Source organism: Oryctolagus cuniculus, chromosome X, assembly GCF_051225735.1.
Source record: "Oryctolagus cuniculus isolate XC-2025 breed Fujian yellow rabbit chromosome X, ASM5122573v1, whole genome shotgun sequence".
NCBI classification, from domain to species: Eukaryota; Metazoa; Chordata; class Mammalia; order Lagomorpha; family Leporidae; genus Oryctolagus; species Oryctolagus cuniculus.
This window is the reverse complement of record NC_142888.1, coordinates 130,772,377-130,796,979: the sequence shown is the minus strand read 5'-3', so window position 1 is coordinate 130,796,979 and position 24,603 is coordinate 130,772,377. Positions and strand designations below refer to the sequence as shown.

At 45.5% G+C, this 24,603-nt stretch overlaps 1 protein-coding gene across 1 annotated transcript in view; it reads right to left on the bottom strand.

Moving 5' to 3' along the window:
- Positions 1-9,216: 9,216 nt before the first annotated feature.
- Positions 9,217-24,603, bottom strand: part of LOC138847567 (uncharacterized) — a 673,630-nt gene continuing 658,243 nt past the window's right edge. The window contains exons 14-16 of the mRNA XM_089323952.1: positions 14,776-14,874; positions 13,067-13,150; positions 9,217-10,717 (exon numbers count right to left, since the gene is read on the bottom strand). Coding sequence (XP_089180078.1) covers positions 9,609-10,717; positions 13,067-13,150; positions 14,776-14,874 — 1,292 coding nt within the window. The 3' untranslated portion in view covers positions 9,217-9,608. The remainder of the gene's footprint in view (positions 10,718-13,066; positions 13,151-14,775; positions 14,875-24,603) is intronic.

Sequence of the window (24,603 nt, the reverse complement as noted above, 5' to 3'; positions counted from 1 at the left end):
TTCCATCTGCTGGTTCACTCCCCAATTGGCTGCAACGGCTGGAGCTGCTCCAATCCAAAGCCAGGAGCCAGGAGTTCCTTCTGGGTCTCCCACGCAGGTGCAGGGGCCCAAGGAATTGGGCCATCTTCTGCTTTCCTAGGCAGAGAGCTGGATCGGAAGTGGAGCAGCCAGGTCTCAAACCAGTTCCCATATGGGATGCCAGCGCTTCAGGCCAGGGTGCTAACCCACTGCGCAACAGCGCCAGCCCCAACACAACACTCTTTAACCTAATCTGTGGCCTCAGATGACCCCTGTTGGTCAGTCAAGTTGACATACTCAAGCTTCCCACTACCCGCTGAATAGCTCCCCACCAACAGGATACAGCAAGTTTCTGGCAAAATGGTCACAGATACCATTTTCCCCACACTTCCTCATCAAATCATCATCAACTTTTCGTCCTTTACCCTCAACCTCAAATAAAGGACACAGCTTCTACCTAGAACACCGTGGATTCCCCCATCATTCACAGTGCCTAACTTCCTAAAACTACCACAAGTGCCTCTACCTCACTATTGTTCCAATAACAGATGGAATTAAGGGCTTTTTCACTTTCTTTCATTTTGCTTACTTCATGTTCTTTCTCAGCATGTGTTCAGTTACAGTTGCTGCATGAATGAAATAAATAATGAGGGAATGAATCAAAATACAATTCAGGGACTCAAATTGTAAAGCACGCCACCTCCTGGGCCTTTGGCCTCCAGGAAAAAAGGCAGAGTTGGCTTAACTGTGCTCACTCAAATTCAGAATGCCTGTGGAAAACTGTCCCTGATTGTGGAAAGATCCTCTCCAGACCCAAACACCATCCCAGCAGGATGCTGCATTGGACCCCACCCACCCTGGCAGCTGAACAAGGAAGGGAGCCATCTCCCTGGGGTTTCCATCAACCTGCAAATGTCTGCACCAGGGTGCAGTGGGGCCTCTGTCCCAGACGACTCCTGCTGGTGACATAGGTCAGCTCTCATGGCTACAGGACACCTGCCCCCAGTACCAACAACTCAGAAACTGTGGGAGACAGTCTGAGGCAGAGGAATCATCTGGACCGTTTTTCAAGGCATATGCACAACCAGCCCTTCATCTGCAGAGTTGGATTAACTGGTCCTAGGGCATTCTTCCTCCAGGGACCCCTCCAGGCTGATGACTGTTGCCTTCCACTGCTCATTGATAGTCCCTGCCTCTCTCAGCTGTCAGTCATCAGTCCCCAGCCCTGTCCTTCACCTGGTATGTGTGTGTGTTTGTGTGTGGGGGGTAAGCTGCAGACAGGCTCCACTGAACCCAGGGGATAAGACAGCAGCTCCCATCAGATGTTCGGGCAGCTCTCAGGCCTGGGGCGCAGGTGAAGGTGCATGGGAGCATGAGAGTGGTCAAGAGATGTTGCACCCAGAAGGATGCAAGGAGACAGCCATCCTCTTCCTGAGGGTGACCGGTGGGGGGCTTGCATGCTGCAGGCCCCTCATCTGCAGATCTGCCCAGGTAGCACTGTAGCTGGCAGCTGGTGGGAAGATCCCCAGGTGTCTCAAGCCTATTCCTGTGTGTTGTCCCATGTGCCACCCCTCCTCTGCCTCTGGTCCCTTCCCCCACTGTGTGGAATTCTGGGTTCAGAGCTCTGAGCACTGGCCTGCCTGGGGTGCCGCACACTCGGTGCTTGATGTGTGTGATCTCTTAGGGATGCTGGCCATTGATCTCCCCTCGATCCTCAAGACATTGCCTTGCTCACCAAAGGTGTCCTGTCCACTCTCCTTCCTTAGCTGCTGATCAGTGTGACCGAATCCTTCTCAAAGCAAAGGAGAAATGTCCTGTTGACATTTTAGAATTTTCAGTCATACCCAGAAGGGATAGTGTTGTTCAGGACATCACAGCATAAACCTAGCTTCATATGAGTGAGAGATAAAGTTAATCTAAGTTAATAATAAAGTGGGGAGACACAAGTTATAATATCTGTGAGGTAATATTTTTCATCTGTATATTTTATCAAAATGTTAAAGAATATAAAGTATATTTTTGAGAGTGAAGGACATGCACATGCACTTATTTTTTAGAACACAATTTGGTACCACAGTTTTGAAACAAAATTTGGGCAATAGTCATGAAAAATTTCCATATTTACAACCTTTCTACTTTAACCAAGTAAACATCTTTTGATAAAAGATTTATTTATCTGAAAAGCAGAGTTGCAGAGAGGAAGAGAGAGGGAGAGACAGAGAGATCTTTCATCTGCTGGTTCACACCCCAAATGACCACAATGGCCACAGCTGGGTTGATTTTAAGCCAGGAGCTGTGAGTTTCTTCTGGGTCTCCCATGTGGGTGCAGGGGCCCAAGCACTTTGGCCATCTTCTGATGCTTTTCCAGGTGCATTAACAGGGAGCTGGATCAGAAGTGGAGCAGTGGGGACTGGAACCGGCACCCATATGTGATGCTAGCACTGTAGGTGGCAGTTTTACCTGCTATACCACAGTGATGGCCCCATAAACATTTTTTAAAATTATTTATTTATTAATTTAATTTATTTATTTTGAAGGCAGAGAGAGAGGAAGAAGGAGAAGGAGAGAAGGAGTGACAGGGTGAGGAGGGAGAGCAAGAGAGAGAATATTTTCCATAAGCTAATTCACTTCCTAAATGTCTGCAACAGCCGGTGCTGGGTCAGGATGAAGCCAGTATCCAGTAAGTCTTTCCAGGTCTCCTACATAGATGTCAGGCATCCATGTACTTGTACCATCATCTATTGTCTCCCAGGTGCACTAGCAGGAAGCTAGATCAGAAGTGTCATGTAGTCATGATTTGAACCGGCACTCTGAAATGGGAGATTCTGTTATGGAATGTGGATGTCTCAAGCGGTGGCTTAACCTACTACACCACAACACTAGCCTTATAACCAAGTAAACACCTTAATATGCTAATTGTGCTCACCTTTGAACATAGGGCTGAATTTTGGAGAAATTTTGCAGGGAGAGAATTACGTATTCTCACATTTTTTTTTTTACAACAAGAAATAGGCACTGCTAATGTTTACAATTAAATTTAAATGTGCCTCACAACAGAACTATGATCTGTGTCAGCTGAAGTGACTGCCAACTGATGCATCAGACAAAACCTGGAGTGTGAAGAGCTTGACACAGTGAAAGTTTACTTGTGCACTTACATTCTGGTGCAGATGCCCCAGAGATCTGTACTCAGATGCCCCAGAGATCCAGATTGCTCCCACCTTGTGATTCCACCATTTCCACAAGAGGCTGCCACATTGGCTGTGGCAATGGGGGAGAAAGCATGGAGCTGGCATATAGGTCCTCAAGTGCCTAGCGTGGCAAGCTGTTATCTTTTGCTTATGGGTCAGTGGACAGGAAATTGCAGGGCCTTCATAACTACAGGTGGACAGTCCTCCCTGTCCTCTTTCCTGTGCCCAGGAAAGGGAGTAGGCCAAGTTGTAAGTGAGCACTTGCAGTCCCTCCCACAGATTGTTACTTAGGATGTGCTCAGCAAGCAGCGCCTGCTATCATTTGTTATGACGATGAGTCTCTTCATTTCTAGGAGTTCCTGCCAAGGACAACTTTGTCTTGAAATATTCCTAATCTTTCAGTGGCTAGTATATGACAGAAACTTTATCTTTCAGTTTTCATGACTTTATTTAAACACAAATAAAACATGACCTGAGCTGTCTATTCATTTTCTTCACTGAACAGACTGACATTAGAATTTGTGATTGATGGTCAGCTGAGCTGCTTTGCAGTTCTTGGAGGAAACATTGTGAACAATTTCTGCATAGGAAGATTTGTTGCACATCAGCAGCACCTCTAGCTCTTTGACATCATGAACTACAAACTTCTGGAAGCCACTGGGCAGCATGTGCTTTGTTTTCTTGTTTTTCCTGTCATCAATGTTGGGCATCAAGATATGGCCCTTGAATCTTCTTCACACCCTGTTGGCAATAACTTTGGGTTTCCACTGGTTATGCTTAACCTTGACATATTGGTCTGACTGGTGCTGGATGAAGTTTTTGGTCCTCTCTTTGATGATCTTGGGCTTCACAAGGGATCTGAGGGCAGCCATGATGCCAAGTAGAAGGCTGCCACCTCCATAGGTAGTGTCAAGGAAGAGAAACAGAAACTTTTAAATACGTGATCCTAGAGAATTTGAAAAAGAATCATATAAAAGTCAGCAGGGAGAGTTTTCCATCTTCAGTCAATAGCATTTTTCTGAACTCCCTCTTGCAACAACCTTTTTTTCCCCTCAGAAACCTTTTATTTAAGGAATACAAACTTCATGTATTTCATAAATACAACTTTAGGAACACAGTGATTCTTCCCACCTTACCTACCCTCCTACTCCTCTTCCTCCTCCCTCTCCTATTCTCATTCTTATTTTTTACTACAATCTATTTTCAATTAACTTTATACACATATGAGTAATTCTATACTAAGTAAAGAGTTCATGAAATATTATGAAAGAAAAAGAAACTGTTACTCAAAAGTCATGGGCTGTTCAAAGTCATTGCATCTCAAAGTGTCAATTTCACTTCCATAGATTACCTTTTAGGTGCTCTATTAGTTATCACAGACCAGGGGGAACATATGGTATTTGTCCTTTTGGGACTGGCTTATTTTGACTTAAAAAGCCAGAACCTTACCCTGGGACAGATACACAGGCCAAGGATATGGAATGATGCATATTTTTTCATTTTCATTTTTAAGCAGAACTGGCATGTCCACTAAGTAACCATTTATCACCTCCCAGGAGGACTTTAGAGTTTTAGGACTTGAGCTTGGTAGATATTTGCTTCACAGTGATTTCCATAGCCTTTCCTCATCTACCACTTACAAGGGAGATGTTTTAGATGAAGTCAGGAAAGCAGAGATCTCATGATGGGAGTAGTGCTCTTATAAGAAGAGATACCAGAAAGCTGGCTTGCTCTTTTTTTCTCTATCATGTAAAGAAACACAGAGAAATAAGTCACCTTCAAGCCAGGCTTGTAGGCATCCAATCTGCCAGTACCTTGATCTTGGAATTTCCAGTTTCTAGACCTATGAGAAATAAATTCCTGCTGTTTATGCCATCCAGTCCATGGAGCAGTTTGAGAAGCCTTAATCTAAAATTATGAAATTGAAAATGTGTCAAAATTTGATAATTTTTGAGTGTTACTGTGACAGCACAAGTGTAAAATTCCACATCTGATCTCATCTAATAGATCACAGCCAAAACATAGGTACATTAAAAATATTGTATAACACTAGCTTTGGGCTCCGTGTATAAGGTGTATATGAAATATAAATACATTTCATGCTTAAAATTGTTCTCATCCTTGAAATATCCAGTTATGAATATGCAAATACTCCAAAATTCAAAAAAACTTAAACGTAAAACACTTTTGCTCCTAGGCATTTTGGATGAGGAATACTCCACCTGTATATTTTTTATCTGATGGAGAGGGAGAGAGAGAGAGAGAGAGAGAGAGAGAGAGACGCTCCCATCCCCTAGTTTACTCCCCAAATGCTGCAACAGCTGAGAGCTGGATCAGGCTGAAGCTGGGACCAGGATCTCTAGGTATTCCATGTGGGTGGCAGGCTCTCAAGTATTCAACTCATCACCTGCTGCATCCCATGGTATGCATGAGCAGGAATTTGGAATCAGCACTGTGAACTTGGGCATTTGCTGTAGAAGTTAAAATACTGGTTGGGGTGCCTGTATTCCACAATGGAATACCTAGGTTCAAGTTCCAGCTCTGCTCAATTCCAATTTCCTGCTAATGTGAACCCAAGGAGGCAGTAGGTGTTGGCCCAATAAATTGGGTTCCTGCTTCCCATGTGGGATATCTGTGTTGAGTTATTGGCTCCTGGCTTCAGCTTGGCTCAGCCAAGTCAGCTCTCTGTTACTACAATTAAAATATCTGAGAGACTCTAACTCATAATGGAAGAGATTTATTTTTGTTCACAATTTTGGAGGTTCACAGTCCAAGATTGCCCCCCAAGTGGTATACTGTGTGATGAGAGTGGTGAATGGTGGATTGCGTTCAGAGGAAGGATCACATGGTGAGCCAGGAAACAGAGATAAACAAGGAGCACACTCTTCCATGTGGTCTCTTCATATAATGACATCATGGTTTGATCACAGGCTCTACCCTAGCAACCTAACTCAATCCAATCACTTAACCAAACTCCCTGTTTTCAGATACCATAATTGGATCAAGTTCCATCCTTAATCTATTAACATAAGGCTCTGGGGATCAAGACTTTAACTGCTAACATATGGGCCTGGGGTCAGCACTGTGGCATAGCAGGTAAAAGCCACTGCCTACAGTCCTGGCATCCCATATGGGTGATGATTCTAGTTCTGGCTGATCCATTTCCAATCCAGCTCTCTGCTGTGGCTTGGGAAAGCAGAAAAAGTGGTCCAAGTCTTTGGGCCCCTGTACCCACGTGGGAGATCCAGAAGAAGCCCCTGGCTCCTGGCTCCTGGCTTCGGATTGGCTCAGCTGTGGCCAATGCAGCCAAGTGGGGAGTGAACCAGCTGATGGTAGACCTCTCTTTGTCTCTCTGCCTTTCCTTCTCTGCGTAACTCAGACTTTCAAATAAATAAATAAATCTTAAAAAAAACCACTTGGACCCTTGGGGGACACTTAAGCTATTATCCAAACCATAACAGAAGACAAATGGGGGAAGACCATGGGAAGGGCATTACAATGTGGGAAAATGTTGGAATTGCACAAAAACACTGAAACTTAGGTAGAGTTATAGCTCAAGGAACCTCAGACAATCCACATGTTGTTTCATTCAGATTGTCACCTTCTTTCTTGTCTTAGCCTGAGTTGTCTTAACAAAATACCACAGGCTGGGCTGCTTAAACAATAGACATTTATTTCTAGCAATTTTGGAGGCTGTGAAGACTAAAATCAAGGTACCAGTATGTCAGGTGTCTTGTAAAGGCTCTCTTCCTGGCTTGTACATAGCTGCCTTCTCTGTATATCCTCCCATGGCAGTGGGGGTTAGAGAGAGAAGGAGGAGGGAGGGAGAAGAGAAGAGTAGAAGGAGAGAGGGAGAGGGATAGAGAGAGAGGGAGAGGGAGAGAGGGAAGAGGAGAGAGAAGGGAGGGGGGAGGGAGAGAGGGGGAGGGGGAGAGGAAGAGGGAGAGGGGGGAGAGGGAGAGAGGGGGAGGAGGAGGGGGAGAGGGAGAGAGGGGGAGGAGGAGGGGGAGAGGGAGAGAGGGAGAGAGGGGGAGAGGGAGAGAGGGAGAGAGGGGGAGAGGGAGAGAGGGGAGGGGAAGGGGCAGGGGGAAGGGGAGGGGGAGAGGCAGGGGGAAGGGGAGGGGGGAGAGGGGGAGGAGGAGGAGGAGGGAGAGAGAGACCAATTCCATGAGGGTTTCACTCCCATTAATTCATTTTACCCTGGGTACCTTCCAAAAGCCCCATCTCCAAATATATCACATTGGAATTAGGCTTTCAACTTGGAATTTTAGGGGTACACATTTCAGTCTACACCATTTATTTGATCCTATTTTTAGTGCCTTGGACACAGAGTCCTTCTTTCTGGTTGACTAAGATATACAGTCATGAGAAGAGAAATGACTTTCAGGAGAGAAGGTCTGTTTCAGGTTGCAAGGAGTGAGATTAATTCAGATCTTGTGTATTACTTTACTAGAGTTGTCATAACAAACTATCAGATTAGGTGGCTTAAACAATAGAGCCATTTTCTCACAGTTCTAGAGCCTAGAAGTTGGAGATTAAGGTGTGGGCAAAGCTGGTTGCTTGGGGAACCCTTTTTCCTTGGCTTGTAGTTGGAACCCTCTCCCTGTGATGGTCCTCCCTCTGTGCCTATCTGTGTCGTCCTCTACTCTTCTTATATGTACACCAGTCATATTGGATTAGGATTCATTCTAATGACCTAATTTTACTTCAGCTACTTTAAAGATTTCGTCTATAAATGCAATCACTTTTGGAGGTACTGGGGGTGGTTTGGACTTGAACATATGATTTTATGGCAGACACAATTTCTGCCTGTAACACCAGGGATTTGGTCTCAGCCCTGTGATAATGGGAAAATCCCCACGTCATATGATCTTCAGTTTCTTCAACTGTGAAATGCGTTTGATAAAGTATATCTTGTAGGACTGCTGGATTGTATGTGATGTTCACAAAGCACTCACCACAGGGTCTGGTACACACTGGATCTGCAATGATAAGCAATTCTTTGTGTTACCTTTTGGACCTCTGATCCTACCACCGTCTTCTCTGGGAATTTTGTTATTATCCAGGAGACCTCTAACAGTATGCAGCACAACAGTAAGGGGGGTATCAATTTAGCCCAAAGTGTTGCTTCATAGATAAAACTCAGTAAAATTTCCCTCTTAGATGATCTAGTATTGAATTTGGGTATGAAGCTGGATATAGCTCAAAGTTCCTAAAATTTGATGCAAGAACCAAACCCTTCCTTCCTTTCTCAGCTATTCCTCCATTTACACCCATATTTTCATTCATCTCTCCTTCCAATAGCAAACTATAGCTCCTGCTTACAATTGGTCAAATAACAGTATTAAAATTACCTAATTAAACTTCCATTTTAATAGCTTTGGCTCTGGTTCTACCAAACATGCAGAAGAGTATCTGCCAGGAGCTTTGGGGCATTACTTCTTGGAGACACATCCTTATTTCTCAGGAAATCTTTAGATATGATAGGCATCGATCATCTGATTCTTGCTGTGTTCACCTCACTGAGACAAGCATCCAGGACACTTTCTATACCCACTCCATGTGCAGATTCCTTTGCTTCATCCAACATGCAGAAGTAACTGCCCAGAGAAATACTCAGTCGCAACCTTTTCTCAAACCAAAGCTTCACTCCTGACTCCTGCCAAGACCCAGCCTCAACACAGTGAACTCCCACAGAAGGAAGTACTGTTTCTTAACCTCCAGAATGCCTTGGCTCAGGGCGTTACACTACCCTGCCCTTCCCTGGAGCCCCATATGCTCAGCCTTCTTTCCATAGTTATGTGTGTCTGAGAGAACATCTCACCATCTTCCTCCTATGATGGCTGCTGCCGGACGCCACCCTTTTCTAGTAGAGTGGTTGTGACCTGTGTCAACATCTCCGCTTCTACCACAGGGCCTTCCATACAGCAGATGCACAATGGATGTGTGAATAATAAACTAACCAGTGAATTGAGACACAATTTATTAAGATTTAATTTCTCCTATATTTTCATATAAGCTGAACAAATCCAAGGAAATTCTTATTCCAATGCCATGTTATCTTGTTCCAAACCACAAAATAAATGGAAAGTCTCCTAAATTTGTTTTACAAAATAGCAAAAATTTTACTCTTAATTGTACAAGAGCAAAACATCTATATCATTCATAACCTTAGATTCTGAAGCTAATTAAGCTTCTAGTTAAAAGGAATATTTAAAAGACTTCAAAAGGAAGATAAAGTTTCAAGTTATCCTTATAAAACAGGAAAACCAATGCCTAGCCCTAAACTGCCTCTCTACTTAAAACTGTGACTGCCATCTCTAAATTCAGTGACTTTATTAAAGTGCCTTAACATGCCTCAGATTTTATTAAAGTGCCTTAAATTGCCTCACACTTTATTCAGGGGAAGCTTCTGGATGTGGTGCTGGAACTTGTTCTGGCCATGGCACTATTGCCACGTGAAGTGGCAAATCTTCCCTGGGCTCTCTCTTCCTCATCTCTCAAAGCCTCCTCATAGCACAGTGGGAAGGATGTGGCATCACCTCCATTGAACTTGGCCAAATACTCCAGGACTCTCATCTTGCTGGTTTCAGCATAGGCCCTTGGCCCCCACAAGAACACATAGTGAGGAGGATCACTATGGGGCACCTGCAAGTACTCCAGGTACCCTTCTAGCACCCAATCTTCAGTGATGAGCTTCCAGGGCTCTCCATAGATGTGGTGCTCACTCCCAACATGTACCCCCATCACACTCAGCGCTTCCCATAGCTCCTCCTCAGGGACACAATTGCCTTCTGTGAAGATCACTCCCAGGATGATTATCAGAAGGCCGGTCTTGGGCATGCTCTGATCATCATCCAGCATGCCATCATAGGTGAGGCCCAGGGCGGTATCAAGCACATAGGAGTGACCCATGGGGTCTACTTCCTTCACATCAATGCCAAAGACCATCTGCAAGCACCGAGACACCTTACTGAAGATCACAGTAAAATAGTCTTCATAATCTTTGATGACACAAGACAGCATTTCTGCCTTGGTGATCGGCTCCTTCATTCGATACTTATGGAGCAGGAGCTGCACCAACTCCTCCACCTTCTCATCCAATGCATTTTGGAGCAAAGACTCTGCATTTTCTGGGTCCTGCCAGGTGCTTGGGCCCTCCTCTTCCTGGCTGCTACAGCTGTCATCAGATTGGCTCCACGGAAAGGCAGTAGGGGAGGAGATGCTATGAGGACTCTGGGGAGGACTCTGGGGAGGACTCGGTGTCTGAATAGCAAAAAAGTCATCTGGGTTGCTTAGAATCAGAGGAGAGGAAGAAGAGGAGGAATAGGTGGCGAAGAACTCCTCTTCGCTCTCCTCTTCAGACTCAAAAATCTGTTCATCAATGTCTGGCTCCTCTCCTTGGTCCTGAAGGCCTCCCTCATGCTTCTGACAAGAAGGCATCACGTTTTCTTTGGGGTCAGGTGGCAGGAGGCTAGGCAGCAGCTGGTTGATGGGGACCCACAGGCCTGGAGGAGAGAGGGAGGGTATAAGTGACCTCAGCTGAGAACTGCACCCTTGGGGGCTGTGACAAAGGCCTTCCCTCTGGGTGGTGAACATGGGCCTCACAGGGTTCCTGTCCTGCTTATGGGACTGTCCCCTGAAAAGCTATAGAGAGTGAGAGGGCTCTTCAGAATGCAAGGAGAGTGTGAGTGTGTGAGTCTCCAGAGCTGACAGTAAGGGTGGGATGGGGTCAAGCAATGGGATCCCTTATGTTCTGGGGTAGGTGGCACTCTGGGTCCACAAACAAGGGATGCACCTCACCTTGACTCTTGGCACTGCTAGGGTCTTAGCTGCTCTGTGACCTAAAGACACTGCCTCAGACTGAGACCTTTACCAGCAGGTTACTACAGCACCTGTAAGAGGAACTGAAGGGATACTCAGGCTGCACACTGAAAGCAGCACCCTAGGCCCCCCAGACCTGACAGGAGGATGGCCAAGATTCTGAGAGGTCCCCACTATGCTGGGATTCACTTGAGGTCTTCGTTTTCTCCTAGCTAGCCTTGAACTTTACCCCTCTGCTGGTCTAAGGCAAAGTTTCAGAGAAAGAGTTTGCCTCCTTGAAAGGCAATGAAAGACAGCGAGGGGGGCCCAACATCCAGTCACACCTACCCAGGGACTTCCAGGGAGGACAAAAAGGTGACCAAATTCAATGGGGGATGTGTCTATCCTGAAGTAAGGAGACTGATCCACCCTCACCTTCCTGCCTGGCAGGGCCTGGAACAATTCCTGTTGACTTGAGTCCACTCAAACCAAAGCCTTATCTCCATGAGATACAAGAAGAGGAAGTAAGGGTAAGCCAATTCACTCAATGTTTTCTGTATCTTTCTCTGGCTGACAGAATGGGACAGGATGGGGTTGGGGTCCTGTATGTTCAGGTTAGTGGAGACTCCTCAGCCCTTAGCTGAACTCCTGGTAGAGCTTAGAACAAATCCCTCTGTTGACCTGAGTGTGGTCCTTTCTAATTAAGGCCCTACCCTCTCCAAAGCCTCCCCAGCTAGACACGAGGCTGAAGCTGACAATCCTTCCCAGAGCCTCCTGGACTGAGAGTAGGGCCATAGTGGCTATCTCTGGGGTCTTCTTTGAGTTCTGGACTGGGGCGTAAATTCAATCTTCAACAACAGCCTTTAGCTTCCCTCTTTGCAGACCCTGGGACTCCTCTCTTTGCTTTCAGAAGTTCCTTCCTCTTCTGATCTGACACCACCCATACAACCAAGGCCCTCAGTTCCCTGAGTCCCCCAAGTAAGAAATGGGAAAATGTCCCACCCTGGGGGTGCTCTTCTGCCTTGGGCCTCCCAGAACTAACAGGATGGCTGGATTCTGTGCAATCTTTTCATTTCTGGGGTGGTAGTACCTTCACTCTTCACCAAAGATCCTCACCTTGTCTCCTGGCTGAGCCTGAGATGATGACTCCTTTGATACTAGGTGTGGTGGTCTCTATCAACCCTCAGAACATGACTTTGATCACTCTAAAGCTCTGAGACAAAAGTTATTCTTAGCACCTGAGTCCAGGATCGACCAGGGCTATCAGGAGGGCCTGGGTCCAGACTGTTCTGGGGTGGAGGTTATCTCAATCCACCTTCAGGATATTCACCTTGAATCCTGACAGGGCCCAGCACTGCCCCCTCAGCTCAAGCCAAAGCTCTTACCTGCCTGAGGACCCCTCTTCCTCCATCATGGTTGCAGTGAGAGCAAGCCACATGGCACAACCCTTACTTAGGTCCTCCCAGGGTTGAGAGCAGAGCAGTTGGGCTCTGTGGGGTATGTTCTTTACTGAGGCAGGTTCTAGGTACTTACCTTGACTTCTGACAAAACCTGGGATTCCTTCCTCAGCTGATGTGAAGCTGCACCCCTCAGAGCAAGGTCTTCTCCTTAATGACTATCCCTTCAAGAAGAATCAGGAACCACAACACCTGGCACCACTGTGTGGCTTCTTGCAGGGTCAACTACAAGGACATGAAGTGGTTGTGCACTCCATCTAGGAGTGTGAGTTCTCTGCAGTCCTCTCTCTACATCCTCACCTTGATTCTTGGCAGGGTCAGGGACTCTTCCCTGTGCCAACACCCTCAGACAGAAGTCCTAACCACCCTCGGAACTGGGAGGCTGCAGTAAAGCAGCATCATACTGTACTGGGGCAAGGGTACCTCCAGTCCCCATCAGACAAAGGTGATTACCTCTCTGATATCCCAAAGGCAGAAGAAAAGATGCAAAATATCTGACCATTTTGCCCAGGGCTTCACAAAGTTGATAGCAGAGCTAGGCCTCGTCTGTACTAGGTCTGCTGGATTCCTATCCCCCCCCCCCCATTAAGTCCTCACCTTGACTCCTGGAAGGGCCTGGATCCCTTCCTCTGCTCACCAGAGATGATACTCCTTCTACCAAGCCTCTAATCTCTTTCCGACCTGAAAAACGATATCAGGATAAGCTGCATATGGTCACTTTTTTTTTTTTAAGTTTTAAGGAGTTTATTCAGTGAGAGAAATGCATAGGAAGGTGAGGGTTTTATCTAAGAGAGAAAAAAAAGTTTAGAGGCTAAGTTAGGGTGCATACCAAGCAGAGAGCAGGCCAGGGGCCAGCCACATGCAGTAAGCATGTGGGCAGGAAAGCAGGGAGTGGGTGGCCCAAAGGCCATGCACCCTGAAAGCACAGGCAACAAGGGCAACAAAAAGGGCAATAAGGGAGGGGCCCACAGTGCTCCAGGCCTTTTATCTACTTCCAAAGGGGAATGGTTACGTAACCTGATTGGCAGGGGGGCATACAGGTGGGGTCAGGTAGGGGCATGAGATCACACAGGGGGTGTGGTGAAAGCGTGGCCTTCCAGCTCACAAATCTAATCAATTCTATCCTATCTGCCTGCCTATATAATTTCCCCCTCAGAGAGATTCCAGCCCTTAATCCTAAATGCTGTTGAAGGGCATAGAATCATATCTTCTATAACTTCTTCCTGCTTAAGAGGGGCGAAGTGCAGGTCCTGACTGCACTTTGACCTGGTCACTTTGTACAGGACCTCCCAGAACTTATGGCAGGGATGTAGCTGTGTCCCCTGTCCTGGAATCCTTGGTGTCCTGTGTCCTTTGTTAGTCCTAACCTCAAATTCTGGGTAGAGCTTGGGCCCCTCTGTCTGCCTGTCTGAGTCCTGTGCTCCTTCTTCCAAGCCCATAACCTCTATCAGATCCTAGTGGCAGAAATGAGAAACCTTCCCAAGGCCTCCCATGGCTGACAGCAAGGATAGGCTTCTGTGGGATCCTTCCTGGTCTGGAGTCTAAGCCCCTTCCTTCTCCTTTGGTCCTCTCATTGGTGCCTGGTATAGCCAGGGACTCCTCCTCTCAGCTCAAGGCCCTCACTTTTTTCAGAACCCTGAGGTGGAAGTTAGGGCACAGCACATAAGGCCACCTTGTGGGAGCTTCCAATGGCTGACAGCAGGGCGGAGCTAAACTCTAGGGACCCTCTACCAGGATAGGATATATCCCCTCAGTCCTTCCCCAGGGTCCTGACTATGAAGCCAGCCCCATCCTCTGATGATGAGTCTGCCCCAACACATCAAGACTCTGACTCTGAGTCCTCTGAGGTGGAAAGGGAGTGGGCTCAGCCGGGGAAACCTGTTCTGGGCAGAGATGGATTATTTAGGACCTTCATCTGGGGTGAGGGCTTCCTTAATCCACCATCCACACCTCACTTTGAATTCTAACAAAGCCTTTCCCCCTTGGCCGGCCTGAAGCACGGACCTCAGAAACGTTTCTCTGACTCCTGAGGTAAAAGTCAGGGAACATCACATCTGACTTCATGACCGTGCCTGGGGATTACCATGGATGACAGAGGGGGCAATACCGGATTCTCCACAGGCCTTATTAGCCTTCCTTGGGATCCTCACCTCACAGAACATGGCACCCGTCCTCAAAAGCCATGTCCTTGCCTCCTTTGACTCCTGCACAAAGAGACTCTCCACACAAAGAGAAGTCTGCTATTAAATGGTGCAGGACTGAGGAGAGGGGCACAGTTGGATTACTCGGGGCCCTCAGCCTCTTACCTTGACTTGTAACAGCGTTCACACCCGATCCCGTTGTAGACCTGAAGCGCGAACCTCCAACAAACTCGTAAACCGAAGAAGCGGAAGTCAGGGGGCGTCACTTCCGGCTAGTACCCAATGTCCGGGGCTTCCCATGGCTGATAGAAGGGGCGGAACCGGAATCTCTGGGTTCATACCTTGTTATCTGTGAAGGCTTAGACCCCAACCTCTGCTGACCTGAATCGACCCCCTATCTGGGATGGGGGCTTCTTTGGTTCACTTCTAACACAACCTAGGCTCTTTTCTATTAGTTGACTTGAAGAGCGGACCTCAGAAGCCTCTGACTGCTGAGCTCCGGTCAATTGACGTAACATTCGGCCACGGTGTCCCGGATTTTCCAGTGGAGTCCCTTTGTCCTTGGGTCCTGGGATCTTGTGTTTGTCCTTTCTCATTTGTCACTTTTGCTTCTACTAAGCCCATAAACTCTCTCAAGTCTGGATGCAAATATCAGGACGTGCTGCACCTGATTATCCTGCGTCAAGCTCCCAGAGTTTACAGCAGAGGTGGGATGTGGAGAGAGAGCCTTTGTCCTGGGATCCAGGGTCTTCTTAGCCTAAGTGTCTCACATTGACTGCTAGCAGGGAGAAGGACAACTTCTTAGGTCAACCTATGGACGCATGGCCTTTCCTCATAGATGCTTCTTTATTGGAAGCTAAGAAACACTGCTTCCACCCACACAGCTGACAACAGATGTGGCAGTGGGGCATCTTTTGTTCTGGAGTCTAGGGTTTACTGAACGCCCTCTCAGGGTCCTTACCTTGACTCCCACTGAGACCTTGACTCTTAATTTGACACCTCTCTGGTCCTACCTGATTATACTTCTGTCATATCAAGGCCCACACTGCCTTAAGTCTCATAAGGCAAAATTGGACATACACAGGTCAGCCCCTGTACAGTCAGGAATTAGAAGAGTGGCTACACGGACAAGGAAGCCTGGGCTCTTACAGAGCTAATAGCAAGGTCAGAAGTGTATTCTTGGGGATTACTGTTTTTTAAATGAGTGGATACCTTAATTCTTACTCATGAGGGCTTCCATCTTGGCTGTTGGCTACTTCATGAAATGCTCCCTGGAGATTCCCTCTCTTTGACATATCTGAGCAGTTTTCCAACTGCAACCCTTGTGGAAATTGGTTCCACAAGCTTGAAAGGGGAGTTGCAGTGGTAGACAGTCATATTTGTAGCATTTGTTTACAACAATTAGATTTCTTCTATATCTCTATTTTGTAGGATTTTATTTAATTTCTTTTATTTATTTATGCCTTTTTAATTAAAAAAATCTTTATATTTATTCAAAGGGCATAGAGAGGGGCCAGCATTGTGGCATAGCACATAAAGCCACTGACTGCAATGCCAGCATCCCATATGGGCACTGATTTGTGTCCTGGCTGCTCTGCTTCCTATAAAGCACCCTGCTAATGGACTAGGAAAAGCAGCAGAGGATGGCCCAATTATTTGGGCCCCTGTCACCCACATGGGAGATCCGAATGAAGGTCCTGGCTCTTGGCTTCAGATCATCCCAGTTCAGGCTTTTGCAGCCATCTGGGGAGCAAACTAGCAGATGCAAGATTCTCTCTCTCTCTCTCTCTCTCTCTCTCTCTCTCTCTCGTAAATCTTTTTTAAAAATAGGCAGAAAGAGCCGGTGCCGCGGCTCACTAGGCTAATCCTCTGCCTTGTGGCGCCGGCACACCAGGTTCTAGTACCGGTCTGGGTGCCGGATTCTGTCCCGGTTGCCCGTCTTCCAGGCCAGCTCTCTGCTGTGGCCAGGGAGTGCAGTGGAGGATGGCCCAGTGCTTGGGCCCTGCACCCCATGGGAGACCAGGAGAAGCACCTGGCTCCTGGCTTCGGATCAGCGCGGTGCACTGGCTGCAGCGCGCCGACTGCGGCAGCCATTGGAGGGTGAACCAACAGCAAAGGAAGACGTTTCTCTCTGTCTCTCTGTCTCTCACTGTCCAATCTGCCTGTCAAAAAATAAAAAAAATTTAAAAAGGCAGAAAAATAGAAAGATATAGATATATAGATAGATACAGACACACATACACACAGAGAAATTGATTTTCATCCCCTGATCCACTCCTCAAATGCCCGTAATATCCAGGACTGGACCTGGATGAAACCAGAAACTCAGAACTCAACTTGGGTCTCCTATGTGGGTGACAAAGACTCAAGTACTTGATCCAACACCTGCTGACTCCCAGGGTTTGCATTAGCAGGAATTTGGGTTGAAGTAGAACTGGAACTTGAACTCAGGCAGTCCCATATGGCATGTGGGCACCCTAAGTGGTATCTTTTTTTTTTTTTTAAGGAGAGATCCATTCTGGGACCTACTCCTTCACCTTATCTGCTAGGATGAAAGAAAGCCCCCAAGTGGTATCTTAACTGCTGTGCCAAATACCTGTCCTTATACCTTTTTCTTTAGTAATTGATGATATTTGCAAAAACTATTTCATAATTATTTTCAAAGAACTGGATTTTGTTAGTTATTTTAATGTTTTGTATTTCATTATTTCTGCATTTATCATCATTATTTCCTACCTTATACTAACTTCGGTTTCATATGGTGTTTGTTTTCTATATTCTTGAATCACCTGGATGTTTTATATGTTTTTTAAATTTTCTAATACATTTAAGGCTATATATTTCCCTCTAAGTATCATTTGGCCTATATCACACAGTTAGTGTTGTATAGCTTTATGGTTATCACTTGAATTTTTTAAAAAATTATTTATTTTTATTTATTTGAGGAGAGAGAGGGAGGGAGGGAGGGAGAGAGAGAGGTCTTCCAATGGCTGGTTTACTTACCAAATGCCCACAACAGCTATGATCAGGCTGGGCTGAAGGCAGAGACCACAACTCGATTTTATAGGAAGCAGGGGCCAGACTACTTGAGCCATCACCTGCTGCCTCCCAGGGTGCACATTAGCAGAAAGTTGGAGTTGGAAGTGAATCTGGGACTGAAACTCAGGCATTCTGATGTGGGTTGTGGGCCTCCCATGCAGTGTCTTAATCACTGTGCCAAATGCCCTTACAAGTTGAGCATATTAATCTATTACTTTACTATTATTATTTTAACATATATTCCCAAATATGAGGGTTTAAAATTATTTTTGGGAAGACTTTGAGGAGGATGAGATATATAGAATGCCATTAGGAACAGATTTCATGTTCCAGGGGCATTTTGTTCTTTGTTGTTGTTGTTGGTTAGTTAGTTATAGAAAATACTTAAACATATTTAATTGGTTTTGACAGAGTTGGATTTATTGTGGGAATGCAAAAAATGTTAACACTAGAAGATCAATCAATGTAATCAGCTATTTGTAATAGTCAGGGATTATCCTGGAAAATGAAATCCCTCTAAATATTTAATTCAAAAGGAATTTAATGCAGGGAAGTGGTTACATAAGTTATGGAGAAGCCAAAGAAGAGAGTGTTGATGAATCCAATAATTAGTAACTTGAGAAACTTAATCCTACCACTCCTATGCTGGAAAGACAAAGAGAGGAGATAAGTGTTAGTGGAGGTTAGGTGTTGGAATCAATGGATCTAGAATCATGGTGGGTAAATTTGATGGTGATTCATAAACAAGACTAGTGTCTGCAAATACTAGCTGATAGAATAAAATAGGGAGAGAACTATCCAACATGGGAAGCGAGATACACAGCAGACCCATAGAATGGCAGATGTCCTAAACAGCACTCTGGCCTCAGAATCAGCCCTTAAGTCACGTGGATCTGGCTGAAAAGCCCATGAGAGTATTTCAGGCATGGAAAGCCAAAACACTCTGGCAAAAACACCAACCAACCAACCAACCAAACAAACAAAAAAACAAAAAACACCTAAATGAAAGATCTCCGCGAGTGAGATCCCAGTGGAAAGAACAGGTCATCAAAGAAGGAGGTACCTTTCTCTGAAGGGAGGAGAGAACTTCCACTTTGACTATGACCTTGTCTAAATATGATCAGAGTCGGCGAACTCAAAAGGCTTCCATAGCCTTGGCAACTCATGACAAGAGCCTAGGGTGATTACTGATGCCATAAACAAGAGTGTCAATTTGTTAAGTCAACAACAGGAGTCACTGTGCACTTACTCCTCATGTAGGAACTCGGCCCTTAATGTGCTGTATATTGTGATTTAATGCTATAACTAGTACTCAAACAGTATTTTTCACTTTGTGTTTCTATGTGGGTGCAAACTGTTGAAATCTTTATTTAATATATGCTAAACTGATCTTCTGTATATAAAGAGAATTGAAAATGAATCTTGATGTGAATGGAAGAGGAGAGGGAGTGGGAAAGGGGAGGGTTGCAGGTGGGAGGTACGTTATGGGGGGGAAGCCATTGTAATCCATAAGCTGTACTTTGGAAATTTATATTCATTAAATAAAAGTTAAAAAAAAAGAAAAAACAATTTGATGGTGACTGAAGACATGGTGAATACGGAGACATTGAAGGAGATGCCACCCATTGCAGAGGAAGAAGGAGAATATCTCTGGTTACTCTGTTCTCCTGTGTTCATCTCCTCCTGGTACCTTCAGATGGCTGAACTCAAATGACAAACAAATGGTGGTGAGCTTAGGAATTATAACCTGCAAGAGTCATTCTGTGTACAGTGGAGAGCAGGGCAGGAGAAGAAAGGGTGATGCATCTAGGGGCAAATAATCCCAGGACTGGCTACATTAACAGATTGAAAAAGTCGAATCATATCTATATTGATACATAAATGTTTTCTATAAAAATTGACATAAAATCATAATAAGAAGGAAATGTATATGCTAGAAATAAATGAATAAATAAATAGGAGAGAACAGTAAAATATCCTGTGCAGAACAATTACAAATCAATATGTAGATATTTTACCATTGCTTAAGTGTGGGCTGTGCATAATGATTTCCATCCAATGAAAGTAGAGTGTGAAGAGGGGAACAGCTGGTTCTGACACACTCAGGAGTGGTTTTGAAAGAGAATGGCAAGGGAACATCTTCCGTAATGGGCAGAGTCTTGAGCAGTGTGCTTGGTTTGGGGTCAGAATGGACTGGCGAGTTGCTCAGAGACAAGGAAAGTAAAGGCCTGAAAGAGACTCCCAAATTAACTTGATCTGTTCCAAGGGCACAAAGAGTATTCCAGACACAAGTGAAAAGGTGGGAAGCAGGGTTCTACTAGCTCCAATTTTCCTATGTGACATTAAATGGAAAATTTCTAAGAAGCTGATGTGTTTCTGCTAGCTTTCCTACTGCTTGAAAAAAAAAACTACAAATAACGCATCTTTTCTCTCATATATGGATGTGTGTGTGTGTGTGTGTGTGTGTGTGTAAGTTTAAAAATATGGATGTCACAGTGTTTGGTATATAAATGTTTCCTTTACTTAATTATAATTCTTATTTAATAATATACTTTTATCTTCTCATGAAAAAAAAACCCTACATTGGAAGTAATATTACTTCCTTTAGTTTTTTCCTCCATCCTTTTTAAGGTTTTCCATTCAGAATTTTGGTTGGATCAAGGTAAAAAAGAAACATGTACCAGGAGATAACATTATAGGGAAAGAAATTGAAATTAAGGAATGGAAAATTGAGGATGCAGTACTGGATTGTGTTGCAGCAAATCTTAGATTGGCCATTGGAACAGTTCATGTTCAGGTTCTGAAACTGACTCCCCATGCAGTCACTCAGCTGTTTCCAGACAACTGGACAGAAACTTGTTGGAGTCTCAAGGCAAATAAGTCTCTCTCTTTTTTTTTATTTTTTAAGATTTATTTATTTATTTGAAGGCAGAGTTACAGAGGAAGGAAAGAGAAAGGGAGAGGGAGAGATTAAGGGAGAGGGAGAGGGAGAGGGAGAGAGGGAGAGAGGGAGAGAGGGAGAGAAGGAGAGAGAGAGAGAGAGAGAGAGAGAGAGCAAGAGAGAGCAAGAGAGAGCAAGAGAGTGCAAACTTCCACCTGCTGGTTTACTCCCCAAGTGCCCACAACAACTAGGGCAGGCCAGAAAGAAACCAGGAGTCAGGAATTCCATTTTATTCTTCCATGTCAGTGACAAGAACCCAGTTACTTGAGACATCATTGCTACCTCCCAGAGCCTTCATTAACACGAAGCTGGAGCCAGGAGCTAGAGGCGGGAATCAAACCCATGTACTCTGATATGGGACTTGGGTGTTTTAACTGGCATCCTTACTGCTAGGCTAGATGCCTGTCCTCCTATTACTTTTAAGAGTATCAGGGTAAAAATATTCTCAGTTGTGGGTGTTTGATGTACCAGTTAATATGCTGCTTGGGACACCCCTGTCCCATATGAGTGCCTGGGTTCAAATCTTGGATCTGCTTTTGATTTCAGCTTCATAATAATGCATATCCTGGGAGGGAGCAGGTGAGATGGCCCAAGTACTTAGGTCCCTGCCACTCACATGGGAGACTTGGATTGAGTTTCAGGCTCCTGGCTTTTGTCTGGCCCAGCCCCAGCTGTTGTGGGCATTTTGAGAGTGAACCAACAGGTGATAAGTCTCTCTCTTTCTGCCTTTCAAATAAACAACACAAAAATAATATGCTCAAAGTTTTTAAAAAATAAACCTACCTTAGTCCTGTTCACTTTATTGATTGCTCTCCTCTCTTACCCTTGATATTCTGTGATTGGGATGAGAGGTTGGAGAGATCTAAACTGGATAAACATCACTATAGCAGTAGCAAGTGACCCCTGCAAGGCCAGCGTTGTGGCACAGCAAGCTAAGCTTCCATCTGCAATGCCAGCATCCCAAATTGGAACACAAATTTATGTCCCAGCTGCCCTGATTTTGACCCAACTCCCTTCTAATGTGCCTGGGAAGGCATCGGAGGATTGTATCAAGTATTTGAGCCCCTGTTACCTATGTAGGAGACCGGTTGGATCTCTAGACTCTTGGCTTCTGCCTGAACCAGCCCCAGTAGCCATTTAGGGAGTGAATCAGCTGATGGAAGATCCCTCTTCTCTCCCCATTCATATTCTTTCTTTCTCTCTGTCTCTGTTTCTCTCTGTCTCTTTCTCTCTGTCTCTCTCCTCTCTCCCTCTCCACACTGCATTTCAAATAAATAAATAAATAAATAAATTTTTTTAAAGCAAGTGGTCCCCAGGTGACCCTAAAAGGTCTCAGAAGAAGCTTAGCTAAGATGAGAGGCTGGAAAGAGAGGGCTTGCTGAAAGCTTGAGAAGCTGTGGTAATGGTTTTGCTATGGTTTGTCCCTTGAAACTTACATTGAAATTTGATTGCCATTGTGGTAGTGCTGGGAGGTAGAGCTTTCAAGAGGCAATTAGGAGGGTTGGCATTGTGGCATAGTGGGTAAAGCCACCCCTTGTGATGCTGGCATCCCATATAGGCACTGATTCGAGTCCCAGCTGTTCCACTTCCAATCCAGCTCTCTGCTATGGCCTGGGAAAGCAGCGGAGGATGGCCCAAGTCCTTTGGCCCTTCTTCCCATGTGGGAGACCTGGAAGAAGCTCCTGGCTCCTGGCTTCAGATTGGCCCAGCTCCAGCAGTTGTGGGCATTTTGGGGATGAACCATCAGATGGAAGATCTCTCTCTCCCTCTCTCTCTGTAACTCTTTCAAATAAACAACTCTTTTAAAATTTATTTTTATTAGTTTGCATGCATTGCATAAATATAACTTTAGGAACATAGTAATAACAGCAACAACAAAAACCTCAGACTCCCAGATCACTGAGACTGGATTCTCACTTTTTAAAAAAAGAGGCATTTAGGTTCTGAGGGTGGACTTAATGCCTTTCTCATGGGAGTTAGTTCTTGCTCCAAGGACTGGGGTAGTTACCACAAGAGTGGGTGGTTATAAAGAGACCAGTCCTCATGTTGTATATTTCCCTCACGCAGCCACTTGCCTTTCTGCTTTTCTAGCAGGTTTTTGAAGCCCTTGCCAGATGTGTCCGCTTGATTCTGGGTTTCCAGCCTCCAGAATGGGAAGTTCAATAACTTTCTTTCTTTTTTTTTTAAATTTATTTTTTTATTTTTGACAGGCAGAGTGAACAGTGAGAGAGAGACAGAGAGAAAGGTCTTCCTTTTGCCGTTGGTTCACCCTCCAATGGCTGCCTCAGCCAGTGCGCTGCGGCTGGCGCATCGCGCTGATCCAGAGCCAGGTGCTTTTCCTGGTCTCCCATGGGGTGCAGGGCCCAAGGATTGGGCCATCCTCCACTGCACTCCTGGGCCATAGCAGAGAGCTGGCCTGGAAGAGGGGCAACCGGGACAGAATCTGGCGCCCCGACCGGGACTAGAACCTGGTGTGCTGGCGCCGCAAGGCGGAGGATTAGCCTATTGAGCCACGGTGCCGGCTAATAACTTTCTTTCCTTTGCAAGTTACCCAGTCTCAGGTATTCTGTTATAACAACATAAAATGAACAACATAAAAATAACCAGCTCCTTTACCCTGCAAGTTGTGTAACTGGGAAGAAGCAGAGGGGCCATGCTGCGGGCATTGGGTAAAACTGCTACCTGCAGTGCCAGCATCTCATTTAGGTGCAGGTTCAAGTCCCTGCTGCTCCACTTCTGATACAGCTCCTTGCTAATGCACCTTGGAAAGCAGCAGAGGATGGCCCAAGTGCTTGAGTTCCTGCACCCATGTGGGAAACTTGGAAGAAGCTCCTTGTTCCTGGCTTTGGATTGGCCCAGCACAGCTAGTGGGGCCATTTGGGGAGTGAACCAACAGATGGAAGATCTCTCTCTCTCTCTCTCTGTCTTTCCCTCCTTCTCTTTCTCTCTGTAACTCTGCCTTTCAAATAAATACATAAATACACCTTTTTAAAAAAGCAGGGAGGTTACCTGCCTCTCCTCTCACCCCATCCCTTAGAATAGTTGTATGTTCATGCAGGCAGCTAGTGACTGTGCAGTTGGCAGTGTCGGGTCCACCCAAGGACCATGAGCTCCATCTGTGCTTGTGAGCACCTCCAGAAGTTGGCTTTTCAGGAAGAATTTAGCCAGTAGAAGACTATGTAGCAGCTCAAGGCAGGCTCTGGCTGTATTGGAAAAACTCTTCCCTATCCCCCTTCTCTAGCTGCATGTTCTTCTTCTGTGTGAAACTGGCAAAGGAAGACTACTAGGAGTTGAAAGGGAGATTCCTTGCCTCAGAAAGTCCCTGCGGAATCTTTGGGAAAGTTATGTGGAGCTAACCAGCAAGGGCTACTGTTTGGGAGGATGAGGACAGCAGTGATCTCAGTTTTTGTCTCATATCAAAGAAGAATATCCCCATGGAGAGGAATGGTGAGCAAAATAAGATTTATTGAACTAAGAAATCTCCTGTCACAACAGTCAGGAGGGGTGCTCCAAGGGAGGAGTTGCCAGTAAAAACCTGTAGGGATTGCCCTTTTTATGTACAGAGTGGCTCTCTCTGATTAGTCCCTTTCTGAAAATCAAACCTAGATTTTACCAATCAGGGGAGGAGCAGAATAACAGCTAACCAGAAGGCAGGGATTATAATCCTGTCTAGCTTTGGTAAAGCTAAGTACAGTTAACTGACCTCACTGCCTTCCAACGGGCCTAATTCCCTTTTAACTGGCCTAATTGTCCATTAGCCCATCTAATTCCTTCAGCAAGGGCTACCAAATGGTTAGTAAGGGACAATGAATGTGCACTCTTTAATGGGGGTCTCTGCAGCTAATGATGCTTTGGGTTGCGTATTAGTAGGCAATTAGAATTGGGAGCCTGAGTCCAATGAGAAAGACTAGAGAGAGCCAGGGGGACAAAGCATGCTGCTTGGGGCTGCTGACAAAGGTTAGGACAGTAAGGAAGAAGCACTATCCAGGAAACTCTTCTATTCTATATGTTTC